This window comes from Orbilia oligospora (genome assembly GCF_000225545.1).
Source record: "Orbilia oligospora ATCC 24927 unplaced genomic scaffold scaffold00006, whole genome shotgun sequence".
NCBI lineage: Eukaryota > Fungi > Ascomycota > Orbiliomycetes > Orbiliales > Orbiliaceae > Orbilia > Orbilia oligospora.
The window spans coordinates 120936-147153 of NW_011645563.1; the positions used below are offsets into that span (position 1 = coordinate 120936).

General features: G+C 47.0%; 11 protein-coding genes across 11 annotated transcripts; 7 read left to right on the plus strand and 4 right to left on the minus strand.

The window, feature by feature from the left end:
• Positions 1-400: 400 nt before the first annotated feature.
• On the plus strand, positions 401-2462 carry AOL_s00006g50 (uncharacterized protein; the record flags this gene model as incomplete). Its single annotated transcript, XM_011119359.1, has 3 exons — positions 401-413; positions 568-1729; positions 1787-2462. 3 exons carry the CDS (start codon positions 401-403, stop codon positions 2460-2462), a joined length of 1851 nt encoding a protein of 616 aa, XP_011117661.1.
• A 1050-nt stretch (positions 2463-3512) lies between these two features.
• Positions 3513-4950, plus strand: AOL_s00006g51 (uncharacterized protein; the record flags this gene model as incomplete). The annotated part of the gene is made up of 6 exons (XM_011119360.1): positions 3513-3625; positions 3823-4363; positions 4433-4487; positions 4546-4594; positions 4649-4704; positions 4784-4950. The coding sequence occupies 6 exons, from the start codon at positions 3513-3515 to the stop codon at positions 4948-4950; spliced, it is 981 nt and encodes a 326-aa protein (XP_011117662.1).
• A 342-nt stretch (positions 4951-5292) lies between these two features.
• On the minus strand, positions 5293-8679 carry AOL_s00006g52 (uncharacterized protein; the record flags this gene model as incomplete). Its single annotated transcript, XM_011119361.1, has 5 exons — positions 5293-5378; positions 5440-8196; positions 8308-8406; positions 8473-8547; positions 8643-8679. The coding sequence occupies 5 exons, from the start codon at positions 8677-8679 to the stop codon at positions 5293-5295; spliced, it is 3054 nt and encodes a 1017-aa protein (XP_011117663.1).
• A 197-nt stretch (positions 8680-8876) lies between these two features.
• Positions 8877-10432, plus strand: AOL_s00006g53 (uncharacterized protein; the record flags this gene model as incomplete). The annotated part of the gene is made up of 4 exons (XM_011119362.1): positions 8877-8952; positions 9521-9576; positions 9658-9903; positions 9965-10432. 4 exons carry the CDS (start codon positions 8877-8879, stop codon positions 10430-10432), a joined length of 846 nt encoding a protein of 281 aa, XP_011117664.1.
• A 1271-nt stretch (positions 10433-11703) lies between these two features.
• On the plus strand, positions 11704-15163 carry AOL_s00006g54 (uncharacterized protein; the record flags this gene model as incomplete). Its single annotated transcript, XM_011119363.1, has 8 exons — positions 11704-11919; positions 11983-12063; positions 12126-12159; positions 12240-12722; positions 12781-12812; positions 12866-13474; positions 13525-14378; positions 14467-15163. 8 exons carry the CDS (start codon positions 11704-11706, stop codon positions 15161-15163), a joined length of 3006 nt encoding a protein of 1001 aa, XP_011117665.1.
• Positions 15164-15426: 263 nt separating this feature from the next.
• On the minus strand, positions 15427-16544 carry AOL_s00006g55 (uncharacterized protein; the record flags this gene model as incomplete). Its single annotated transcript, XM_011119364.1, has 2 exons — positions 15427-16375; positions 16471-16544. 2 exons carry the CDS (start codon positions 16542-16544, stop codon positions 15427-15429), a joined length of 1023 nt encoding a protein of 340 aa, XP_011117666.1.
• A 571-nt stretch (positions 16545-17115) lies between these two features.
• On the plus strand, positions 17116-18634 carry AOL_s00006g56 (uncharacterized protein; the record flags this gene model as incomplete). Its single annotated transcript, XM_011119365.1, has 2 exons — positions 17116-17759; positions 17887-18634. 2 exons carry the CDS (start codon positions 17116-17118, stop codon positions 18632-18634), a joined length of 1392 nt encoding a protein of 463 aa, XP_011117667.1.
• Positions 18635-18970: 336 nt separating this feature from the next.
• On the minus strand, positions 18971-19959 carry AOL_s00006g57 (uncharacterized protein; the record flags this gene model as incomplete). The annotated part of the gene is made up of 3 exons (XM_011119366.1): positions 18971-19201; positions 19293-19637; positions 19714-19959. The coding sequence occupies 3 exons, from the start codon at positions 19957-19959 to the stop codon at positions 18971-18973; spliced, it is 822 nt and encodes a 273-aa protein (XP_011117668.1).
• Positions 19960-20893: 934 nt separating this feature from the next.
• Positions 20894-22414, plus strand: AOL_s00006g58 (uncharacterized protein; the record flags this gene model as incomplete). The annotated part of the gene is made up of 7 exons (XM_011119367.1): positions 20894-20915; positions 21040-21142; positions 21225-21271; positions 21353-21910; positions 21967-22068; positions 22135-22318; positions 22378-22414. The coding sequence occupies 7 exons, from the start codon at positions 20894-20896 to the stop codon at positions 22412-22414; spliced, it is 1053 nt and encodes a 350-aa protein (XP_011117669.1).
• Positions 22415-22782: 368 nt separating this feature from the next.
• Positions 22783-24272, plus strand: AOL_s00006g59 (uncharacterized protein; the record flags this gene model as incomplete). The annotated part of the gene is made up of 4 exons (XM_011119368.1): positions 22783-23084; positions 23143-23196; positions 23251-23356; positions 23409-24272. 4 exons carry the CDS (start codon positions 22783-22785, stop codon positions 24270-24272), a joined length of 1326 nt encoding a protein of 441 aa, XP_011117670.1.
• Positions 24273-24815: 543 nt separating this feature from the next.
• Positions 24816-25991, minus strand: AOL_s00006g60 (uncharacterized protein; the record flags this gene model as incomplete). The annotated part of the gene is made up of 4 exons (XM_011119369.1): positions 24816-24980; positions 25053-25568; positions 25646-25873; positions 25935-25991. The coding sequence occupies 4 exons, from the start codon at positions 25989-25991 to the stop codon at positions 24816-24818; spliced, it is 966 nt and encodes a 321-aa protein (XP_011117671.1).
• Positions 25992-26218: the final 227 nt, after the last annotated feature.

A 26218-nucleotide genomic window follows, 5' to 3' on the forward strand; every position in this document is an offset into this window, starting at 1 on the left:
AGAGAGAGAGAGAGAGAGAGAGAGGAGGAGAGGAGAGGAGAAGGAGGTAAAGGGGAAGAAAGGAAAAGAAACGTAAATGGCTAATATCATACATATCTGCTTATAGTTTAACCTGTCGGTATGTTGCTTTCTTCCCTTCTTTATGTAAATCTGCTTCGGCAACCTGCAATCAACCAACTAACAATTTTATTTTCATAGTGAGCGGCATTTGAAATGTAAAGGACTCTTCATCCTTCCAATTCTTCATTCGCAACAATTGCTGACCCGATACACATTGGTGCAGGTGACGAAGGTTTACCAGACTGCCAGGTACTTGAGCCCGAGTCATCAAAAGTTACATACTACGGTTGCTCACGCTCTTTGTTATATCATCCTAGAACTGTCGAAAATCCAGTAGAACATGCAAACGTGGTGTACGCTTAAATTTCATCGATACGACCGTTAAGCACCCACCAATTGTCGCAGCTGGCGGAGACTGGAAGGGTCAGTCCATTTTATAGGCCGTCTTGGATCCCGATGTTTACGACTAGAGAATAGTAACTGACTGACTCTGCCATATATTTGTAGTATCCTTCCAAGATGAGTCGAGAGAAATCGCCTCGGAATATGAAGGAGGGTCACAGCGGTATGCTCCTCTAGAGCAAGTCGCCCGGCCAAATAATGCGACCCCCAACCAAGCCCAGCTGTACTCTTCCGCTGCCGCCTCTTCCTCTTCCTCCGCCGCCGGCTTGAATACCGAGACCATTCTCACACAGCCATTACCTTCCATGCAACCGCCAGTGCAAACAGCATCCGCGGAATTCAATAGAAGACACCGGCATCGTGGTAGTACTAGTAGTGCACATACGGACAACAGCTCCACAACAATACGACAGGCACCTCCTCCGTCAGATTTGATTCCAACCGAACCCAGCCTTCAGACCGAGGTCCGGAGCATATTGAATAGATCGGAGGAGACACTATTCATGCAGGTCTTCGTAGAAGAGGTTGGTATATGGATGGACACACTGGACCCCCTGAAACATTTCTCTAGGCTTCTGCCTTTCCACTCGTTGGGGGAACCAATGCTCCTGAATGCACTTCTGGCCTGCGGTGCCAAACACCTCTCCCTTGTGAACCCCGCTTACAAAGAAGACCGTGCACTTCATTATTACGACTTTTCGACAAGGCTTTTGCTCGATGCCCTCCAAAACCCGGATCGTGATACTGTTATCTGTGCGGTCACCGCAGTTGTCCTGAATGTCTACGAAATCATGTCGGAACGTGCTCTACAGCGAATGAACCACATTGCCGGAGCCCGAGCCTTAATCAAAGAATGCGGGTGGACCGCCCTTGATACGGGGTTCGGAGGTGCGTGTTTTTGGATCAATGTCACCATGGAACTTCTTAGCTGTTTACATTTCAATTGGCCAATTGCGTGGAAGCCTGACGACTGGGGTGTCAATATGGATTTTACGCAGGACTGCGAACCGGGACATGAGGAGCTATGGGCTTACAGAATGGTGTACCTTCTCGCTAAAGTTGCAGACTTTCGTGCCACTATCCCTAGATACACCGAGCCCCTTGATCCTATTCTAATCAGCAACAAAACAAGCGAGAGGTTGGAAGAATGGCGATTCCTAAAAGAACAATGCGAAACTTGGGATGCCAGCGTGCCAAGGAGCATGCAACCGTTGTCCTATCTGTTGCCTGGCGAAACATCTTCAAAGTCGAATTTTCCGAGCATCTGGTATGGTAAACCTGATCGTCTTTATTTGGAACGATTGGTATTAATTTTCAACTATAGGCTCCTCAAACGTTCGAATGTAGTTTCCAGGTTATTCTACCATACAGCTATGGTTCTGTTGGCGCAAACCCACCCTCTGATGACTGTGGAGGTCCCGGAAATGAAAGAAATGGCGATGATGCATGCGCATACAATCTGCGGCATTGTTGCTCCCTTGAAAGATAGAGGAATTGCCTCCGTAGCCCTCCGCCCCCTAGCGGCTGCTGCAGAACTGTTAACTGTACACAAGGAGCAGAAGGAAGTCATAGAAATTGTCCGCCGGATATCCCGTGAAACAGGTTGGGGCGTTAACTTTCTTCTGAAAGAGCTTCCGGCAAAATGGGGATGGAATAGTGGGAGCCAGCAACAACATGAGACTTCACAAGCACCCCCGACTTCCTTGCTTACTACGACTCTTCTTAACCATGTCCCGGCTTCCATTCCACCTCCACCAGGCTTCAATCATAGTCCTTCGCACTTTGCTGTATTGAAACAAAGCGCGGCAGAGGTTCAGGCACAGGCGCAAGCCCAAGTGCATGTACAAGCACTAAAGCAACCAGCGCCGCCCCGGCGCCCACCATTTCCGAGCCCTTATGCGCAGGGGGCCAATATCGACCCTGCTAATCACCCATATTTCCCCCATTACGTTACCGCTCTTAATGTACACGCGGACCGTAACAATCACTTATATTTTTAAGCTTATTGTACTCCACTTAGAGATGATATATTTCTCGCTACGATTTGCTGTGCTCAAGCGGGCACGCCTTTCGCGCACGGCTCTTTTACCTAGATCCCTACAGGGCTTACTGGTTTCAAGTATTCCTTTCGATGCATCGTTTCTTTTGGATGGATGGATTTTGCGTGTTCGTTACATACCCTGGAGTTTTTGATGTTTTGGATAGGGTTCTACTGTAAATGTAATATAGTAATGAAGCAAACCTTTGATCGTCTTTTTGATGCTTTAGTTACCGGTACCACTACCCTTATCATTATCATTGTTATCCATTGCGGGATCTTCTCTTCTTTTTCCTTCTGCTACTCTCGTTCCATTTCAGTTATATCCGTTATCATATTCGAATATTCTCGGGTCTCGGATATAAGACCAAGGGCATCTTACGGCTTTGTCATCAACGCTCATACAGCGCGGCACTTATTTTTGTTTTATTTTTTTTAGCTTCGTATATTATTCCGGCCCCAGGTGAATCAAACTCGGTGGTATCCTATAGCCACTTGAAAATCTTATACCCGTTAAATGGCCGATTGATCGTGCGGTTATTTCCGATAAGAGGCCGGTGATAAGTTTTGAAAAAGGGAACCGAAGTGATGTACAGACATGTATTTTAAGTGCTTATATACGAAGTACTTACATATCTAGAACTGCCCAAGTGGCCAATTACCTAGAATGCAAACATCAATTCTAGCTGGCCTCGTTCTATCTATCAATATTATATTATTTCATCGGGAAATTGCGCAATGACGAGCCTGTTGGGCGGACTTCGGCATACTTCCCGAGGCTTTGCGTTTCATTATCAATCTAGTTTGTGTCGGCGGGCTTGCGCCATAAGCTGGAGAACTACCGCAACAGGTACGTACGACGTAGACTATTAAATACCAGCCGAGTTAACCATGCTGGATTCCCCTCCTTCGGTCTCCTCGAGAAGTAATAAAATTGACTCTGAGATCTGAAAATCACATCCGTATAGCATATCCCACTACCAATCAATACCAGTATCGATCAAAATCCAACATGTCGACTCAGAAAGCTATTCAAATTTCCAAGACTGGTGGGACTGAGGTTTTGGAAATAAACCAAATCCCAATTCCAAAACCACAACCAGGTCAAATTCTGGTCAAGGCGGCGTAAGTAGACCCCTCTTTATTCCGTTTCTATTCCCATTCCCATTCCCATTTTCTTTATTATTTTTTCTTCTATTTTTTCTTAAAGAAAAAATGAAGATGAAGATGAAGATGAAGATGAGAATAAGAATGGAAATGGAAGTGAAACGCCAGTATATTCAGTTCTTGATACTAAAACACATATATTCTCATTCCGATAGATATGCTGGTGTTAATTTCATTGATACCTATTTCCGCTCTGGACTCTACCCAGTTCAATTACCATTTACCCTCGGCTCTGAAGGGTCGGGGACGGTCGAAGCTGTTGGGGCAGGTGTGACAAAATATATACCTGGAGAACAGGTGGTATACTACGGAACGGGCTCTTATACTGAGTACATAAATGTACCAGAAAAGGCTATTTCCCACATCCCGGAAGGGTTGAAGCTCGAGGATGCCGCTGCTATCCTGATCCAAGGGCTTACGGCATTGACAATGCTACGTGAGAGCTATGAAGTCAAGAAGGGCGATACGATCCTTATACATGCTGCTGCTGGCGGTACCGGATTAGTACTTGTTCAGCTTGCCAAGGCACTGGGTGCTACTGTTATTGCGACCGCAAGTTCTGCTGAGAAGCTTGAAATTGCAAAACAACATGGTGCGGACCATCTTGTTAACTACTCTGGTGGCGAGGATGAATGGGTCAAGGAGGTGCTTGGATACACTAAGGATGGCGAAGGCGTCGAGGCGGTTTTCGATGGTGTAAGTAAGATTTCTTGAGGCATGATGCTTGGTGGAGATGAGACTAAATTCGAGAGCCGAATACTATAGGTCGGTAAGGCAACCTTTGAAGGTGATTTGAAGGTCACCAAGAGGAAGGGCAGCGGTAAGTGTAATACCTAGTGGCCGACTGTATTCACCAGATTCTAAAATGGAGGCCGTAGTGGTATCTTTCGGAAATGCTAGCGGTGCGGTGAATCCGTTCAATATAGGGTAAGAGCCCCCTTAGATCTTGGAATTCGGAACATGTGCTGACGAAACCCCTAGCCGTCTTGGAGACAAGAACCTCAAGCTGCTACGACCTAGACTATTTGGATATGTTGGTAGGTGACACACGTTCTCAGGAGGGGTGTAGATAGTAACTTTACCCTTGGCCTGCTAACAACCCCGCGTTTGCACTAGCTACCCGGGAAGAGTTCGACCACTACACACAGGAGCTCTTTGGTTATCTAAAGAATGGCCAGCTGAAATTGAACATCCACAAAATATACCCACTGGAAGATATCGTCCAGGCTCACAAGGATCTAGAAGGGCGGGTTACAACAGGAAAGCTCGTTTTGAAGATATAAATTGGACTGGTCAGAGTGGATGGCGTCCTATATCAGACTATAATTTAGCGACTAGCTAGAGGAATGGGATGTTTTTACAAGCATATATACGTCTCGTGCCAGGCACCGAGATGATAATTCTGGGTCCCGGCCACGATAATCCTAACCAAGTTTAAAAAAAGGGTGAGAAGAAACAAGAATTTTGAAGACCAGTCCCACTTTCAAGAACAACATATTGTAATAAAAAGACCCCGAAACGCCTCCAGCAAAAATAGTAGAATTTGATTGGGTCGCCGACGAGATTAATAAAAGTAGAAGGCAAACTGAAGATGAAACGGTGAACGGCTAGCTAGATAACGGGCACTATAAATCCTCTGCGTTATTTTCGATAAGCATCCCAACAGCTCGAGCGTATGGAATGGTGATGCGTTGAAGTTCGCGGAATTTGCCTGCGTAGCCAAAATTTAGTGTGCTGGGTAGCAGGTTAATTTCAAGAGGGTATCGACCTACCAAATATTAACAGGCAGCTTTTCAGCAACTCCGTCTTGTCCCACCCACATATCATCGTATCTTCCACCTTGCTTTCCCCTTTAGGGTCCGCAGAGTCATCGATCATCATCATCGACTCGTTAACGTCAGTCATAAGCTCTTTGCAGAGCTCTTCAACTTTGTGTTTGGCGCCTTCCATAGCTATGCGTCGCGCGTACATGGTAAGATATGTCTTGAAATCGTCTTTTGCTTGCAGGCTCTTAGCAGCTGCAATTCTGTTTTCTAGGTGGGCAACAGACACGGTGCTCTCGAAGCCTTCCCAGCCCTCCCGGGTCGAAAGCCGTTTTATGATACCTTGGAGGAATCTGCCACGGCCGTGCATAAGAACCTCGGCCGTTGTGCGTCTCTCGACAAACGGAATGATTCCGGAAGACAAGCCGGCTCCGGTTGCCATCGCGGTTCCACCACTTGTATCCCAGAACTGTGATCCCGTAGCCCACCATGCCTCAGATATCTTTTGCCAGACACAGAGGTCGCTCGAATAGACGAAGCCATCGCCACTCGTTAAGCAGATGATTACGTTGCCATTGCCATTCACGCTAGCCTCGGTGATACTTTCTGCTTTAGAGACGGGTTTATCAGCATCCGATAGTATACTTGCGAGATCGAATATGGGTGCAAGGCTGACACCCCCGCCACCGTACTTCGACTTCATTGTCTGAAGGTTCCAGACATGGCAGGCTCCGACACAAGTGATGGCCATTAGCCACCAACCCCGTGACTCGAGGAAGCAAGAAGTAGCATCCAAAACCAAGGGGGAGAGAAGGCGTCTTCCAGCGGGCGTAAACACATGTATTGTGCCGTCTTCACAAGCAGCGGCATAAAAATTGGTAGTTGCTGTGATAAGAATAACAGGCTTAGGGAGATAATCAACCCAGACGGTTTTGCCCTGGTGTGCCACCGACAACTTGGTTGGTTCATTTGGGTGAGGATATTTGATATTATTTTTGGCCTCAAAGACGAATTCACCTGTCTGTGACTCAGCGCCCGAGGGCCCATTGACATTATCAGGCAAAGGGGCAGGGTTTCCCTGGCTGTCTAACGCTCGGACGACTATATTTCGTATCTTTGGAACGGCAAGCCTGACCTGGCTAGCGGAAAGTGCTGGGTTTATGATTGGGGGTCGCAGGACCTCTGTACTCTCCGCAGCTGCTGTTGCGGATACATTGACTGCGGTAACTTTCCTCTTAGGTGGGGAGGAAACACCGTCTTCGTTTTCTGCTGCTTCTTCGAGTGTTGGATTACGTCGCTTATTCCCGAGTAGAACCGCCGCAAGTCCTCCTTTTGGCAATCCATCGTACGGTCGAGAGAGATCAAGGGTGCTTTGGGGGCCAAACCCCGCACCTGGTCCCGTAGTGATTTGTTTGGCTAAGAGCTGTGCATTTGGTAAGTTTGACGTGGTAGCTGATGAAACAAGCACTGGAGTGACCCGTTTCCTCCCGTCTTTTGTGATGGTAATTTTCTGTACAGCCCTTTTCTCCGGTTTTGGTTCTACGGTGGGCTTGGGATCCGGGACAGCTGGTTGAGAATTTGAGTCTTGCCCGTGGATCTGCATTTGCCATTGGGCCCCAACCCCATTTTGTGCTGTACCACTCATGATGGTATCTCCGTTCGTGTTTCCTCCGCCATCCATCATGAGCGCTCCCATACGCCCTTCTACCTCCCTTCTTTCCTCTTGTTTCCCCTTTTCTTCCAATAGCAGGAAATCAACGCTCTCCGGAATACCCACGCCTTTTCTTGCCGTGCCGAACTTCTGTAGCAGCCTCTCATTCTCTTCCAAACCAACAACATAACCAAGGTCCCCTTCCTCAAAAATGATGGCGACAACGTTGCCATCTAAGCTGGTCGCAAAAAGAGACCTACCGTCTGGACTCCAGGCGAGATCGGATATCGTCTTAGTTGCCAAATTTTGGGCGATAACCAGTGGCCGGGGGCTCGACGTGTTCCAGAGGGAGAGTGATTTATCTTGACCAGCACATGCAATGACCGTTGTTAAGTGAGGCATCTGGCCTGGGACAATGCCGTTCTGGGGTGGCCACTGCTCACGCGAGAACATTCTTGGGGCAAAAGAACAAACTTCGACAGGTCCTTCGTGTCCAATAAGGTTGATGTCACTATCCCAAGTACCACGATTAATGATGGCGACAGACGAAACCGGGCCGTTCGTCGCATTAGCAGCTGCGATGTGGGCGCCATCCGGTGACCACGAACACCGTCTAAAGTAGGTTGTTATCGGACTTTTGGTGAACGGCTTTGTTATGGTGGTCTCCGTGACAAAGTTTGCGCCGACATCATGCATACTAGTATTTGCAGCAGGGGGTGTGAATCGGAAAACTTTGATTGACCTGTCGTCCGAAGCCGTTGCGAAGTACTTATTCGCGGGGTCGAACGTAAGCCCTTTGACATGTGACTGATGAACATCGAGGCGTTTCAAGCGCTCAAAAGTACTCCCAGACCAGATCACAACTTTTGAGTCTAACCCGACCGAGACCAGTATCGATGAGTCGGCGGACCAACCGACATCTTGTACATCGTTGTCATGACCTGCAAGTCGTCGATACGTTCTCCATGTTTCGGTATGGCCTGGTTCCGAACTTCCAAATTGAGGTCGAGAAGGTGCAGCATTTAGATCCCGTTCGTAAATCAATACAATCTTATCATCAGAGCCGGATGCGAGATATCGGTTTGTACCGGACCAGCGGACCGCTAGGACGGCGCCTGTTATTGGATATCAATTGATAGAATATGTTAGTCGTCTGCTATATGAGTATTTCCTCCCAATATATATGTATATAGGTATATATATGTATGTAACGTGGATGGTCATACCTGTGTGTGTATTCATAGAACAGAGCTGCCGAGGGCCCTGGTAGCTCTGATCACCAGCTTTTAGGATGGCTTCTGTGGACCAAATCCTGACAGTCCCATCTAAAAGGATAATAATTCTGAGTATAAGAATAGACCGCTACCTAGGAAGGATTGTGTTTTGCATACCGAGGCCACCAGTGGCGAGTCGCTTGCCATCAGCGGACACATGACAGGTGTAGACTTCGAAGCGTCTCTTTTCCTCTAGAATACCATCCCGTCAGCTCTCTAGGCCATCTACATTGAGCTTTCGTAAGAGAGCAGGGATATAGACGCGTAGGCCAACAAAGATCTCGTACCGGCGTGTGCTAACCAAGTTGGTTTTATGATTAACATGGCTGTTGCGAGAATGGTCCAGAGACCACGATCATTTGCGACGAGACTCGAGGCTAGCTGGTGAAGAATGCGAATGTGGGAAGGGACGCGACTTTTGATGTAGATTCTGGTCGGAGAACCGAGGCGAAGAAGTAGAATATGACTTGCTTAATTAACGAATGTCGGGAGGCGGAGGAGATTATCTAATATCCTTGGGGATGTATGCAGTGGATTGTCCTAAGGAGAAGAAGGACAGGAATCGCGGCTGTGGTTGGACGTGCGTGAGTGAGGAACGTAAGGTTCGAAGTTCGAGGTTCGAGGTTCGAGGTTGGGTATTAGGGTAGTTGGATATGTGGAGTTGGCACGGCCACGGAACATGCTAATCATGCAGAGCTACGCCTACAATTGCTGTTGATTCTTAGTTCTTCCACATCACCATACACTATTACTTTTAACCTCATCGCCCAGCAGTTTTCTGGCTTCTAGCTTTGTACATTGAACAGTATGATTCCCCACCTTATTGCGCTTAACTTAGCACCAGGTTGCTCTAGCTGACCATTTTGTTGCAGACTTGTTTTCGGTGTACTCAACGGCTCCATCGCTTCGAATCCGCCTGCACATACACAAGCATTTCCATCCATAAACTTCGCAACTCCCCCGTCGCTTTCGCCCGCCTTCCTTCAACTCTTTCCTTACACCTGAGGGTTTTCTCCAAGAGGTCTTCGTCTTTATACGAGTATGTTGTCTCAAGCAGTCCTAAGCTCGCGGTCCCGCCGTCAACCCCCGATAGTTTAGTCACACTTTCGAATCAACGCTGTTGTCCTAAATTTTCCCGATAATTTCGCTAACAACCTCAATCTAGTGGAAGAATTCAACTCAGAAACTGACAGTGACTACTCGAGCTACTGGAGAGATTGGGTAGGACTCCTTTGTAAGGTCGGACTTTTTTTTTTTGGAAAAATTGCTGACAATTTGGCCTTGTGCTATTTCATCGAGCAGTTTATTTCATCGAGAGGGCACGAATATTTTTGCGAAATCGACGAAGAATATCTTACGGATAGATTCAACCTGACTGGCCTCAATACCGAGGTTCAGTATTATCAATATGCACTTGACCTTGTTACAGATGTCTTCGATTTTGAATGCAATGATGATATGAGAGAGCAGATTGAGAAGTCGGCAAGGCATCTATATGGTCTAGTTCACGCTAGATACATCATCACAACAAGAGGCCTACAGAAAATGGTATCTTGTCCTTTCTCTAATCCCTTTGCTTCGGTCTATCTCCATTAACTTTCGATCATAGCTTGAGAAATATAAAAAGTGTGACTTCGGCCGATGTCCTCGCGTCCTCTGCTCCGGCCAGCCTCTCTTACCGATTGGCTTGTCTGACCTCCCGAACGTCAAATCTGTCAAACTCTACTGTGGTCGGTGCGAAGATGTTTATGTTCCCAAGTCTTCACGGCATGCTGTTATTGACGGCGCCTACTTTGGTGCATCCTTCCCACACATATTATTCCAAGTATATCCGCAGTTGATACCGCAGAAAAGTACAGAGAGGCACGTACCAAGATGCTTTGGGTTCAAAGTCCATGCGTCGGCTGCTTTGATTCGATGGCAAGAACAGCAGAGGGTGGCGCAGCGAAGACGCTTAATAGAAGCTGGTGTCGAAGTCCCAACCCCAGAAGAAGCAGAAAGGATGCAAGATAGTGACGATGGTGAGGAGGAGGAAGTCGATCCCGCGGAAGTTGAAGAGAGGCAGCCTAGCTGGTAGGACCATTTAGAATGAAGATCTTGCTTGCGAGCTTTCATATGGGTTGATTTCTGGAAGCAATAATAGTAGAGTGGCAAAGTGTGGCCTCCCCCTTTCCTCATCCTCCTCATCCTCCTCACCCTCCCTTATGTTCTATCGCTTCTCTTTAGCGCAGGCTAGCTCGAATATATCCTTAGACTCTTTGAGGTTCCTTTATCCGAACAAGCAGTAAGCACAAACTTCCCTAGCTTCTATGAAGACTAAAAGCTAAGAAGAGTCGACCATCCAAGCTCAACTCTCCCAAAACCTAGCTCCCATCTAGCCTTTCTCTATTCTCCTAGCCTACAAAATTATCTTCATTTAAAGGCTCAAACAAGGGCCACTTTTAATTATATGAGTGTCTCTGAATTCAAGGGGTGTGGGTATCGATACATATCAGATCCGGGTAGTCAATTGGGGGCTTCTTGGTCCCTTATATATATATGATCGCGATCGTGATTGTGCACTGCTTGCAATTGTGATCACGGGCGACTTATATAAGTAAGTAAGTCACTTATAGACAGACGCCTCCGGACCTGCACTTCCCATGAATCCACATGCACATGCATACATTTAAAGGTTTGAATTAGTATTCCGGGGACCTCGGCATCATGCACCAAGTAAAAAGTATTTAAATTCAAATACCGAGTACTAAGTAAGTACTTAAGTATATAAGTAGGTAGTATATATACGTATAGATCAGCTTGTGTAACCAGCCCGGACGGCAACCATGGGACGCGAGTGTGTTGCGTTGGATGTTCGAACATCAATCAGCCGACATGTTCGTGTGACGTCGTCCGCGTCCGTGGCGAGATGTTTGAACATGTTCGGCCGGGCAGCCGTCTCACATGGAGGGGCACCCCGCCAAGCTATTATATCTTATATCGATAAGCTCTGATATGAATCCATCCTACGATACAATACGGACAAGACTAATACTGCCACTTGTAAGTCAGTACGTACCTAGGTAAGTACATATACCTACATAGTAGTATATATATTAAGTAAAGTACTTGCTTGGTACTCATGACAAATGTCCTGACCGGTAGCTATAGGCATCGGTATCCTATTTCCTGTTTTCGGGACACACGCACACAGGTGGCTTAAGTACGTTCGTTACTCACGTTTTTTAGTTCAACTTCACCCTCTTCCGGCCCACAAGCGCAAGCTTACACTTCGAATCAGCATAGATATTTCGACGATATCGATATACCCATACTCAATCTTTTGGATAACTGGTCATTGCAAACACCATGTTGAACGCTTCATGGCGACCCTGGGTCGCCCTTCTAATTCTTCTCTTTTTTGCTGTCAGACCCACTGCCGCCTTTGGTGCTGGCAATATTGCTTCGATTTCAAAAATCGAAGGCAAGAACTTCCGCCATGGGGATATCGAAGATATCCTCAAGGCTCTTCTTTTTCTCAAAGGTGGGAAGTGGACTAGCAAGCAGGTCAAGAGAGTATACTTCGTAAGTTATTTGCATTTAACATCGACGATTTATTTGGCGAGACTTAACAATGTCCTGTACTAGGGAAACTGGCTACGGGACTACTCTCAAGCACTAGATGTTGGGACCCTGAAAGGAGCGCCAGCTGGAACTATTCGTGTTCTAGTACGAATCATTCTTGAATTTTGATCTCATTTGACAATATCGATTTTAACTCGATTTTATAGGTCGCTGTCCTTGCTTTCCTATCTTTTGGTTACGGTATGCCCACTACCCCCCCCTTATGCTCACCTATTCAAATGTAGAAACATCATGCCTGACGCTCCACCCGCAACGTCTAGCTACGGAGGAATTTGAGGTTACCGACCAACGTTTGGGTGTATATCGCCCAGAAGAGCATATCGACAACCCTAAAAACTACGCTGACAACCTTGACGCCCGTGCATATGACCCGAGGCTTCGCCCACCAGTGGTCCCCGTTGAGCTTGCCGTCGACCCAGAGACCGGCATGAAGAATTATATCGCCAATGAGCGTGGTGGTTGGGCCACTTCTGCAGGATATATCAAATATTCTCTGGATCGGTCTATCCACTTTGGCAGGATGTACACATCGGGTGCTGAGGGGCTGAAAGGCAATAAGGAGGATTTATGTGAGGCTCTGAGGTGCCTTGGACAGGCCTTGCATACCATGGAGGACTTCAGTGCCCACAGCAATTATTGTGAATTGGTTTTAAAAGAACTAGGCATCGATGCATTCCCACATGTCGGTACCTCTTCTCATATCACCCTCACCAATGGAAGGAGAGTCTTCCCGCTTGTTACAGGTGCGTCATATGAATCAACATGCTGCATTAGCAAACCCTAAACTGACGCGCTTGGTAGGAACCTTTGGGTCCACTGACTTCCTTCACAGTGTAAGTAAATACCTTCTGTAGGAATCGTGCCGCTGTTACTAATGTACCGTTAGGTCCTCGGAGAAGCCCAGGATAAATTGACACAGAATGAGCTCGAAGAATTGGATCTAGCTATGGCCGAGGCCCAAGAAGATGATAAGAAGCGTACTAGCTCTAGCTCAGGTACCAGGGGCTTTGGGAGTAGTGGAGGGGGTAGTAGTGACAGCGAAATCCTGAAGGCATTGCTTTCCCAAATACCTGGAACTCAAGGACTCGGTGACGAGTGTAGCCGTCTACAAGCAGACGCAGACGCACAAAGGTTCGCAAACATGGATATTGGTGGGGGCACTCGTGCTGGATATGGCAGCTCTCATGGCGGTAGCTCTTATGGTGGCAGTTCTTATGGTGGCGGAGGAGGCAGTGTGAGCGACAAGATCGGTGCCTACAACCCCGAACAACTTATGCAACGTGTATGGCCGATTCTCCAATTCCGAGACCGAGTCTTTCGCGCAATAGAATCTGCGATTGAGAAGGTTCCGGGGCTCGTTGATGTTGTTGAGAAGATCTCTGAGCTCCTCTCCGTCTTCATCTTCAGCTTGCTTGCCCCAATCTTAAGACCAGTTATCGAGCAGGTTGCCCTGGAGCTTAAAAAGGGATCAAATGGCGTCCTTGATGCCTCAGCGGTATGTTGGCCTCTTTATGAAATTAGTCAAAATGCTAACCACGCTACTAGCATGCGCAATTCGAGCCTTGGAATGATCCCTTCTGTACTGATCCAACCCACTCCCTTCTTTCGAAAGATCATTTCTCCAACAGGCTCAACGAACCGGCGGGCCTGATAGCTCAAGCTGTCGTTAAATATGTTGTGCCACGTATCGTTTTCGCCTGGGAAAACCCCAATACTCCAGTCACAATGGTTCTCGACGATGTTGTCCGAGTTTTCCATCATCCTGCTTGCCGTGACCCGAGGCTTGAGTTGCACACCAGCATGTTCAAAGCGGTCCAAGATTGGGTCAATAGACTGCCTGATAAGGGTAGTAGACTCAATGTTTGGTTAAGTTCTGAAGGCGTCCGCACCGGGAAAAACCATACTGATGGTGTTATCGGTGGGGGTCATGATGGTGGCCATGGAAAGGTTCACGGTAGCGATCTCGACAAAGCTGGAGGTCGAGTGAAGAAAAAGAAGAAAGGTGATACATCAAATCTCGACCCCTTCGCGCAGCTCGCCGGCGCTGTTGGAGGACAACCTTTGCAGAATATCATTGGATCCCTGTTAGGGGGAGGCGCCGCAGCAGGCCTTGCATCTGAGTACTCTGGAAAGTCAAGTAAGAAGGATAAATACAAAGATTACGACTATGATTATGCAGGTTCAGAGAAGAAAGAAAAAAAGAAGGACAAGTACGATGACTATGATCGTGATCGGCGTGAGAAGAAGTCGAAGGATTACGACTATGAAAGATCGGAGAAGAAGAAGCACAAGTCCTCGAAGGATAAAAAGGAAAAAGTCAAGGATGACGACTACTATCGACGTAAAGCCGAGCGGAGAGCTAGGAAAGAGCGAGAGCGTGAGGAGGGATATGGAGAGAGGTAAATTTCAAATTTCCTGAGAACGCTATATCTCAAAACTAGCCCTTTCTACGATAAACTTTCTAACTCTGTGGATTCATCTCTTTAGGAAGCAAAAACATAAACACAGATCTAGGGCGGCTGATGGGGAAGGAGAAGAAGATTCTGATTCTGATAGCGACGATTCAGCCCTAGCATTTGAGGAAAGGCCGAGAAAGGATCGCCGCAAGTCACGCTCCTCGAAAGATAGAGACTACGATGAACCTTATAAGTCAAGCAGGGCCTTGGAGGAAGAGGGCGATTACTCGTCTCATCGTGGCTACGAGCAACCCTCCTATTCTAGAGATCTTCAAGGAAGCGGATACGGATATGCACCACAGCCAACAGCTGGTCCGGGGTACTACGGCGGAGAAAGTGGAGGCTATGGTGCACCCGCTCATGGCGGGTACGAACACCAGGGCTACGGCTCTATGCCTGGGGGGTTCCCAAGCGAGCAAAGCCACCATGGCGCCCCATACCCTACAGGGAATGCTCAGCCTTTTAATTTCGGGAGCGGTTACGTTATCGGGTCTGATGGGCAAGTTGGGCGTGATCGAGATTACGACCATGACTACACGAGTGGAAGAGATCGAGATATTAACTATCCTGATGAATCTGCTTACGGCGCTCCTCCCCCACCTCAAGATTTTGGATACGTTTCAGGTGGGTATGGTGATTATAGTGGCGGCGCCAGCGGCGGAGGCGGTGGCGGCGGAGGGTACACCGGCAGTGGCTATTCTGGCCACGAGCATAGATACGGTTATTAGTATCTTTCTTGCATATGTGTGTCTGTGTGTGTGTGTGTGATAAGTTTCCTTTTGAGAGATGGCTGTTCGTCGTGTTCCTTTGTCTATTATAGTTACTAGGACCAAATTTTGATCCCAGTAGATGCTATCGCTTTCGTCAAATGCTTTCACACTATTACGTCTGTTCCTTTTATGGTCATCGAATTCAAGAAAGGTATTCAATGACCAAACCATTGATCATGTATTAACTAAGTAAAGGCTCACTATGGAGAATGCAACGCTGTCTAAGAAAGCTGCCTGAATAAGGAAAGGACGCTCTTAACGCCATGCAAAGCATTCAAATCCGGGCCTTGGCCTGGAGTCCAGGTTGCATGTGCGAAATCAATGATCTTGAGATCTTCGATTTTCTTTGGCGGAGGCTTACTTTCGTCGTCATCTTCTTCGTCTTCGTCTTCGTTTCCGTCGTCTTCTCCTTCGGCTAAAGTGCCTTTTGATAGATCCTTCTCTTTTTCGATTTGCAAAGCCTGATCCAAGGCATCAATGTCACCTTCGTAAACGAACAAAAGACTTGCGGAGTACATCCTGCTCTCCTGATTTTCAAGAACTGCCTGAATCGCCGCAACTTTGTCGGCAAATCTCTTCGCAATGAATTTTGACTGCTCCTCGGAAAGCTTGCCTGAAAACAAAAATTCTTTGAATCCATCGACTGCATTATCAGCTGTGAATTGTCTACCGTAATTCTTATCATAGATCTGATACTCTTTATTCTCGCCTTTCCAAACTTTCATACCAGCGATACGCATGCCCAGTGAACGAGAGGTTGTTTTGTCGGAAACCTCATCTAAACGAGCTCGTTTTTCTAACGGAGCCTCGTCGTCCCAAAGCTGAGCCCCGAGCTTGACGTCCAAAACACAAGGTTTGGCAAACCCATAAGTGAGATTAGAAAGGACGATGGAAATTTCAAGAGGTTTTTTGGTTGTAACATCAGAGCGGGTACTCGTTTCTCCCTGGTCGGAAGAAGGGAGTGCTGAGGCAATTGCAGGAACTGGGGGCACGCCAGGTTTATCTCCCAGAGAAGCAGTGGTCTGGGAATTTAATTGAAGGGTGCCCATAAATGTCGGCATCCATTTGGCGAATTCGGGGTGTGATGCAGCGGCCTGATAGAAGCCTACTTCCTTTGGAAGACACGGTTTGATAAGGAGTGCCCCGGATTCGTCTCGCAGAACACCCTCGCTGGGGGTGAAATAGTTATGTTACTTCAGATGCAACAGAGCTGCAGAGGGGGAATGCATTCAACCGCGGGGGTTTCCCGGAAAAGAAAAACTTACTGGCCAGCAGCAGCATGGCTGAAGCGTTTGATAAGAGGAGGGGCAATGAATGGAGAATTCGAAATGCCGGACATGTTTTAATGTTAATGTTAATGGACGTTTACTAGGTTAATATTAATATTGATATATTAGTCTTGAGAAGAGGCCCGGGGAAGAAGTACTAATTACCTATGTACTTGGTGTTGGATATATGATTGGTACGATGTGATGCAATGCAATGGTGGTGGTGATGAAGACGATGATGGTGATGATGATGTTGTCGATATATTGTAGACGTCCCGGCCCACCTAAGTACTTAAGTACTAAGGTTGTTATGTGTGGATGTGGAGGGGCAGCATGTTGGAAGTTGCACAACAGCCAACACACACACACGAACATGTTAATTCATTCATTCATCCATCCATCCCGTTGCATTGCATTACATTGCAATTCAGGCAACTTAAAAGAGCTCGGAGGAGCTAACTTCTTAACTTCTTAACTTCTTAACTACTGAACTAAGTACTTCATAACGGGTAGGTATCATTATATTATTCTGCCTGGACTTTTACTTATTTAAACAACGTTTTTATAGATATTCTCATCTTCATCTTGAGCTTCATCTTTATCTTCAGTATCGCCAAAATTAAACAATTAAACTCAGCAATCATGCCTTCATCTGATCCTATCGATACCATCGTCGACCAGATCGACTCTTTGACCGTTAGAGCTTCAGATGCAAACAGTGCAAACACTCCTCCCTCTCCTCACCATCCTACTACTTCTTCTCCTGATCCTAAGGAGCAAGACTCAACACCAGCAACGCAAGCCAACAGCCATGGAGCTGCTACTGAAGCTGGTGATGCCCCCAAGAAAAAGAAGAAAAGGAGAAAGGGGGGCAAAGGAAAGACTCTCCCTAGTGGCTTTGAGGAGAACTTTGTTGAAGCTCCCTTGACAGCCGAAGAATATAACAAGGACAAGGAGCTCTACAGTGCCAAAAAGACAGTTGCTGAACGTATTGAGACTGCTGTTCAAAAATACAAGGCGAAAAGAAAGCTTGATCCACTTCGTCACCAGCTCTTAGAAGCTTACTACCACTTGGGCGGTATTAAGACTGGGGCTAAGATGTTTGGAGGTCTGGATCAGAAATTTATCAAGGAGAATGACACCGAAGAAATCGCAAGGTTCAAGGCGACCGATTACGTTCCTGAATCCATGAAAAACATTGGTATCCAGCGAGTTGAAGAGCTGGATGATGACTACGAGGATCCTGAATACACCGTAGACTTTGACTACGTTGTTCGAGCCTTTGTGTGAGTATTCTATGATCGAATTTTGCCCAAAAACGAAATCGGAGAAAGAAAAGGAAAATGAAAATGAAACAGACCAGTTATACTAACAGGGTACAATTAAAACTAAAACTTGAAAAAAAACTCTTAGGACTCACAAAATCCCATTTGACTTTGGCATGAAGTCTCCTGAGCAAATCGAGAAGGCCGTCAATACAATCAAAAATTTTCTCAACTATATTCTTTATCATAATGTTTGCCCTGAGTACACGGACAACATTAAACAGGCCGTTAAGACCTGCGACAAGGCGAATGAAGAACTACCAATCTGCGCTGCCCTCTCGGATAAGTTTCCTGGAGACTTCAACAAAGCCTGTTCGACCTTGTTTGGTGGTTATTGGAGTTATATGACTCCGCGAGAGTGGGAGAAAGTGGACGGGGAGCTAGACTTCAAAAAGCCAGAGCCTGGCTTGAGCAAGGAGAAGGCTTCGGAGATATATCATGCCCTTGTTTGCGAGCTACCTCACATTACTTTCGACATCAGCAAAACCCCCAGGGAGGTCTACAGAGAGTACGCTAGCTTGGAAGTTGTTTCAGTCTGGCTCCCGAAGCCAGGAAGCCCCCTCAAACTTGGAAGGATTGTCTGTAAGTCATGGACGCCCGAGGAGGCTCTACCAATAACCTCAAAGTGGAGCGAACCCAACAATTTGACTCTGTACTGCGAGAAGACCGTCGCGCAGTACGCCTATCCAAAGATGCACTTTGGTTGCACTGTCCATGAGCTGGATTATGGTCTTGTTTACTTCGACGAGATATCCGGGGTTATGTGTTCAAATTTTCTGGAGATTCGAGATGATAAAGAGTTGGAAGTTGACAGCGATGATTTTGATTTTGATTAATTGCCGCCAGCCATATGCATATATATGCATTTCGTCATCGCGTTATTTTGTTACACCCTGGTGTTATATTGTGTGGAAGGGTTGCGATGGGCGCTGGCGGGGTGGATTCGAGGCTACTGGCCGGGAACCAATAAACTCGATCGAAGTCTATGTATGCAACACACGCCTGTCTCCTAGCTCCTATTCGAATAGTGTTTCGCCATAATCCTTAATTGAGAGACAATGAAAAGCTTAAGCCGAAAGGAATCGAGCTAAATCATGATAGTCAAGGTATTATAGTACACTGGTAGTCACTATTAAAGCTGAAATATTGTCGTAAGATCATGATACATTCGGTTAAACAAAGTCGCCAAACTCGTCGTCGAACCCAGTTATCCTTGTAGACGTAGGGGGGGCAGGGATGCCAACGAATGCAGACTCTGCTGCCATTTCGATTTCTGTCATGCTCTGTCTCTTTTTCTTTACAGCATCGGCAGTGGGTGGCGGCGGCAGAAAAGGTAACGGAAAACCGTTGGTGGAGTCTGACGCAGGTGTGGGAGAAGTTGGGGGTCTACGTCTCCCCTTATTCTATAAATCCCCGTAGGTGTGAATCAGCGTTTGTGTATTTCTCAACTATACGACTATACATATAGACTCTGAGGTTGAGAAAAAACCATACCCCGATAGTTATATTTATCGTTTCGCCATCTTTTAGCGAGTAGTCCTTTGGTGGCGCATGCAAGACGGCAGCAGCCACCGATGAGGGTTTTGCGGGTTGGCCGAGGGCTGCTGCATTTCTACCAGTCCCATAAGAAGTTTTTCCAGTGGCCAAATTGTTTGCAGGGCCACCGTGCTGGTCTTCCAGATTGTTATGCCTACGAACTTCTTGCAGGCATACGTTGAAATCAAATGCATCGGATCGTTCCTCGAAACCAATTCCTAGATAGGCACGACGAGCTCCGTCTACGACGCGCACAGCAAAAAAGCGGGAAGAGTCGGTCACCGGAGAGACACAATATGGGCCCTAATTGAACCACGATAGGGTTGTGTTAGACTCAGTCGAAACGGCTGGTTTACTAATAATGGACCGGGGTGAGCACCTCATACGGACCATTGGCGAACAACTCGCCAGATTCAGGGTCCTCTAGCTTGATATTGGTTTTGACATTTCCGCCGTCGATATCGGAGGTTTCTATGACGCGAATACGAGCTGTGAAAATAATGGACTTGGGGTCCTCGATGCGCCATTCAGCGGCTTTGTAGCCCTTATTTGCAGTGAGAGGTGGGACGGCATAGCAATGGACTCTACCGAGGAAGAGGACGTTTTCGATCTTTTCGTCGGCCATCACGGATTCGTCGCAGTTCGCGGGGTGGGTTTATTTTACGTTGGCGGCATGGTAGAGAAGGGGGAGGGGTGTTGGAAATAAGTAGAAGAAGAGGGATCTTGTGGATCAAGATGGAATGTCCATCGAAGGCTATTATTATAGTAGTACCTAAGGCTCTAGGGGCCAAAGAAGGGAACTTTGGGCTGCCAATGGCCCAACATGCAACCCAGCATGCAAGTGCTGGCACTGCTGCTGTGATTGGATGGTCGTACCAGGGCAATGCTAGCGTGCATACCAACAGGGATGCTTGGTGGCGGGGTATATTGAGTATACACAAGCAAGTCACTGAGCTGAGGAGAGCTAGATTTGAAGCTGGCTAGGAGGAGTCGATAGGGAGACAAGAAATCTCTTGATCACCACTTCTTAAATTCCCGTGTCTGAGTCCATGCATTTTCGGCCATTCAGCCGTCCTAGTTTCCCCCCTTTTAAGGTCCTTAGAAGGTTTTATATCCCATCGGAGGCACCACGGGAGCAATGGAGGGAAATGTGTTGTTGTGTTGAGGTGAGGTTGCTGGTTGTTATCGATAAGCACCTCGACTCAGCAAAGCAACTGGGTAGCAAGTTTGTCGACGTTTGTTGACGTTTGTCCGCTTTGGGCTGTCCTGACCTTCCCACCACCACCGCTGGTACTATACATGGTACTAGTTGCAAACCAAGCCGAGCTTCAAAGAACAAATCCAAAAAAAAAAAACATTTGCATTCAAAGTCAAGCCTCAATTGTGCATCGCATTGCAGACCATCAACAACCTCATCAAGATTTATATCGTCACCGTCGCCCTCTATCTAACAGCTCTCTAGTCGTATCGTTTCTGCTCTAGCGCACCGCTGCCACATCAATAATCCACTACCTTTTGTCACTTCAAAATCAAGTCCGAAAAGCTATTGATATCAAAGTATGGCTGCGGTTGCTACTGCCAGTGAGTCACCACCACCACCATCATCATCATCATCATCATCTAGAATCAAAAGAAGCCCTTTGAACAAACATAGAGAGTTACTTATATAGGGAGTTATCCACTAACATATACATATCCGTTTCAGCTCTTCCAAAATTGGAGGTACCTACTCCAACCGATGGAGTCGTCATCGTTGACCCATCCACAGCAAAGCCAGGAGTTGTCCAGTTGAACACTGGTGAATTCGAGTTGGTCCCCTATTCTTCTCTTCGATATTTGATTTTCCCTAGGTAGTGTGGGTTTTCTAAACGGTATTTGCCGCACATGTAGCATCCGAGAAGTGTACCTCACCTACTTACGAAATGACCATGATCTCAGTAAGTGTTTGTTTCCTTGATTTCTTTCTAAAAAAAAGTTCTTGGTAGCTCCTTCTAACGCTTGGACGCTGGCCGAAATAGCTATGCCGGTTGCGGCCATCAAATCTCTTGTGGACCTCGTCGAACGTATAAATTCACAGACGACAGCTGAGTTCCTCGATGTTCTCAACCGGGGTATCGATGCCCTCAAAGAATCAATTCGTAATCCTATATCGCTCTCGGCAGGCTGTGACCTGTTTCTTCGCTTCATCGTCCGGTTCCTTCGGCATTCCCAGTCCATGCCAAAGCTCGTCGCGCATCTTAAGCAGAGCTACAAGCTTTTTGGCACGAGGGCTAAGGACTCTCGAAAAAAGCTCGCCAATATTGGATCGAAATTCATTACTGATGGGTGCACGATCATGACTATTTCTTATAGCAGAGTTGTGTTGGGAATGATGGATGTTGCTTTGAAAAATCACATTAGATTCCAGGTTGTTGTCACTGAAGGCTCTGGCGGAAAGAGACTTGCCTCGATCCTGAGAGAAAGGGGAGTTCCGGTGGCAATTATTCCGGAGGGAGCCGTTGGTTACGCCATGAACAAAGTCGACTTTGTCCTCATAGGTGCAGAAGGAGTTGTCGAGAACGGGGGCATTATTAATGGTATGGGTTCAAGAATGCATCACATCCTTCACTCAAAACTGACTTGATGGGGATAGTCCTTGGAACTTGCCAGATGGCGACCCTTGCGAAAGCAGCAGGCAAGAGCATTTACGCTGTTTGCGAAACCCACAAATTTGTTCGCTTGTATCCCATCGACTGTGAGCTAAAACCTTGAGCCGGTCCCGCTTGAATTCCCTTAATGTGCAACGACTAATCTTTTATAGCATATGACCTGCCCATTACTCAAACCGTGATCAACTTTTCGCTCGATGACACAAAAGAGCAACAACCGGCCAAGAAGGATACAATTGAGGAAGCCGAGCGAATTGGCAACGATAGATTTGTAGATTTCACACCGCCAACACTGCTGACTGCCATCATTACTGAGGCAGGTGTCCTTACACCTAGGTATGCCCCGTCTTGGAATATGATGCAAAATAACATGATGCTGATTTTATATTGAATAGTTCTGTAAGCGAAGAGCTCCTTAAAATCTGGTTTTGAGAGCCAATACGGAAGAAGAAAGAAAGAAGAAATTATTGTGCGAAGCTGCGAGAAAGGGTACTGGCGGTCTGATCCTGGCGTTAGGAGTTTTTAAATTCAAAGAGGCCGAGTCCTTATAATTACACGAAAGCTATTTGTGCGTTTTTGATCGCCCGGGGCGTTCGGAGGCGTTCGGAAATCACATACATTCATGTAAATAACTATGCACATTTCTTAACAGCCGTTGTGTTGCGCGTTGGGTTTTTACACCCAGCATTGCTTCTTCTTCTGCGCGTCATTCAATTGGACATAAATTTCCATGAGCGTTCCTGCTCTCCTCCACCTCTTGACCAGTCGACCCCGCAATCCTATCATCTCTGGCAATCACAATGACCTCGCTCGCCCGCCCTACCACTCGGGCACTCGCCTACCCTACACAGCCTTACCTCTTAGCTGCCGCGACGAGAGCTGCTTCTCTTTCAACAGCTAGAAAGTTGGCCATTTCCAACTATCCTTCTCGACCTCAGGCATCCCCCCCCACGTTAAAGTCTTCCCCGACTGCTTCGCTACATGGATCGAACAAAAATTTAGCAACATCTCGGAATGCGTCCTCTTATGTGGCCGGTGGCAGCAGCCTCGGTTCCTCATCTTACTTTACCGCGCCTAGCCTTCCCGCCAATACTATCATCCGGTTCGTCTGGTTCCATAGCCACGTGGCTATTGCTAGTGAGTTAATAGTTGGGTTATAGATTTGTGCCTCAGCAAACAGCGTGGGTTGTAGAACGTATGGGGAAATTTCACAGGTAAATTATGGTGTCTATCATTGTATCTTGTTAGCATAGCTAAATACTGGACAGAATTCTCGAACCTGGTCTAGCGATATTAATCCCGATCATCGACAAGATCAAGTACGTTAAGACGTTGAAAGAAGTCGCAATCGGAATTCCATCTCAGTCAGCTATTGTCAGTTGTGCCGACACTCCATCAAGGAACCAGAACTAACGCGCCACCATAGACAGCAGACAACGTTACTCTAGAACTCGACGGTGTTCTATATATCCGTATTTTCGATGCCTACAAAGCTTCATATGGGGTTGAAGATGCTGAATACGCTATCTCCCAGCTCGCACAAACGACTATGCGTTCGGAAATTGGCCAATTGACCCTCGATCACGTTCTAAAGGAACGTGCCAACCTTAATACCAATATTACTATGGCGATTAACGAGGCCTCACAGGATTGGGGCGTTAAAGTGCTAAGATACGAAATCAGAGATATACATGCCCCCGAGGCTGTATTGCACGCCATGCACCGACAGGTTTCGGCGGAAAGATCGAAGAGAGCAGAAATATTAGAGTCTGAAGGTCAGAGGCAGGCGGCCATCAACATTGCAGAGGGAAGGAAGCAGAGTGTTATTCTCGCCTCCGAAGCCTTGAAGGCGGAGCAGATCAACAGAGCAGCTGGTGAGGCCGAAGCTATCCGATTAAGAGCAGAGGCTACAGCGCTTGGGATAGAAAAGGTTGCGGCTTCGATCCAGGCCGGCGCGGATAGCGCTCAAAACGCCATCAGCTTGTCGGTTGCGGAGAAGTACGTCGACGCATTCAGCAAGTTGGCCAAGGAGAGCAATACTATCATCATCCCAAGTCAGATGGGAGATGTTGGGGGGATGATCGCTGGCGCTATGGGAATCTACGGCAAAATTTCGGAACAACAATCCAGGAACCAGGTCATCCTGGATACGAGTGTTGTTGAGGAGAATCTGAACCAAAAGTGGAGAGAGAACTACGATAAGAAAAGGAAGGAGACAAGCTTCAAGGACGCCTTATTAGAGGAATTTGACTCCGCGAAGGATAAAGATAAGGAGAAGAAGAGAAAGTAAATTAAGGATGGTCTGACGGATACGGAGCCTAGGGACTTACCTACTCCGAATATGACCGGTCGCGGTTCTAGCCGTGTAATGGACCCTTTTGTACGTTTCTTCGACGTGACATCCATTGTATAGTTTTCTCGCCTTACTGCATATTGTTCTCATGCGCCCTTCCTCTGCCATTACATGCCACCAGTCGACGACACTCAACTCTGCTCCTTTCTTTGCAGAATGTTGCAAATCTCGGCTCACTAGAGCTTATAGGTGTAACAAACCTTGGCGTGTTACAAGACGAGCTCTTTGGACGATTGTATATATGTTGGCCAATATGTACATTTTTTTTTTTTTGTGGTTTCCACCACTCGTCCTCGATTAGCTAGCATCGGTCATGATAGTTTGCTTGCTACGTGGACATGTAAATACTTACACCTTTGAGGAGGAACAAAATCATAATAAAAAGAAAGGAACACTTGCTAGCCAGATGGTTATTACACTAGGGTCATAGGAGTGCTCTTGTCTATCGAGCACCGAGCCGATTAAATTGTGAAGTTCCGCTTAGCCGGTGGTTAGTATCCACATAAAAACGAACTGAACGACATAAGAATAGATGAATAGGAACTGTGTTCTTCGGTTCCTTTGCGCCCTCGCAACCGCTTGTACGGTACCCCGCGGGTTGTCAGTCGAGGTTTCAGGAAGAAGGACATATTTCAAACTTCGTAGCTAAGTGTTTTCCGAGTCGTCTTAGCGATAATACTACCAAAGGTAAACCCATAGAGGACACTGTTAACTTACTAGAAAGAAGGCATTTGACGAAAAGAAATAAAAGAAACCCAGGAATCGTAGCCATCCATTCGAAGACAATTCTTGAATCAAGATTGTGGCTATTATACCAACAAACTTGTAACCACTGTACGCTACCAAGTCTAGTAGTTGGGATTCGTTATTGATATTCAAAAGATAGCAACCGAATTTCAGTCCTAAGATTTCTAACAGGACGATCGCGAAAGCCGTGGATGCGAGCTTGCCAAGTAGTTCGGGGTGAAAGTGACCACGAATACCTGCCAACATAGTATACAGCAAGATATACGTCACAAACGCCATGACCGGAATATACATATCCGGACTGTTCAGATCGTCTCGTGGCGGTAGAAACATCCCATCCGCCTGGCTCGGCCCTACAGCCTTAGGGATCCGGGTCCATGGTCGATGTCTCCAGGGGAATATGACGAGTCGGAGCTTATTAAGCACATAGGAGTTCGAAACATTGAAGTAGTGTTTAAGGGCCGTGTAATTAACATATCGGTTCATCTGGTCGAAAATGGAACCGTAAGTTGTGTGGCCATTGCATACAGTGACTTTTCGGAGGGGCGGCACGTGTTACTAACATTCTGTTCGATGTTTCTCATCGCAGACGCACCCATTTGCAGGCCGATTTGGGCGGCTGGCTCTGCCAGGAATCCGCCATAGGCAGGATGAATACTGTGACCTTGGTTATGCATTGGCACGCCTGTCTGCTGCTGATATGGGGATGAAGCGTAGGCAGAGCCTGATGATGTTTGAGAGAGGGGTGGAGGTGACCGCATTGTATGCTGGGGTATTGGATGCTGAGGGACCTGCATATTGTATAAACTAGTGTACTTTTTGTATTGACTTAGAAGGATTGGATGAACTTACGGGATGGTGAAGAAGCGGAGGGGAAGTGGCTGTAAAGGCAGGTCTCTGATGCGCCATCTTTCAAAGGGGTCGGTCGAAAGACCACTTGAGAACAGAGAAAAGGACAGCAGAGAAGAGGGGTGTATGCGTAGGGCTATAACCGGCCTAGCTGCTCGGGATATGTCTGTGAAGCTGGAAGAGGAAGGATGCGAATGACGTTGATGACAGGTGGTGGAGATCTAGATGATATGTGTTCTCGAGTTCCAGACATTAAGTAAGTACCTATTACTTACCTACTCAGACCC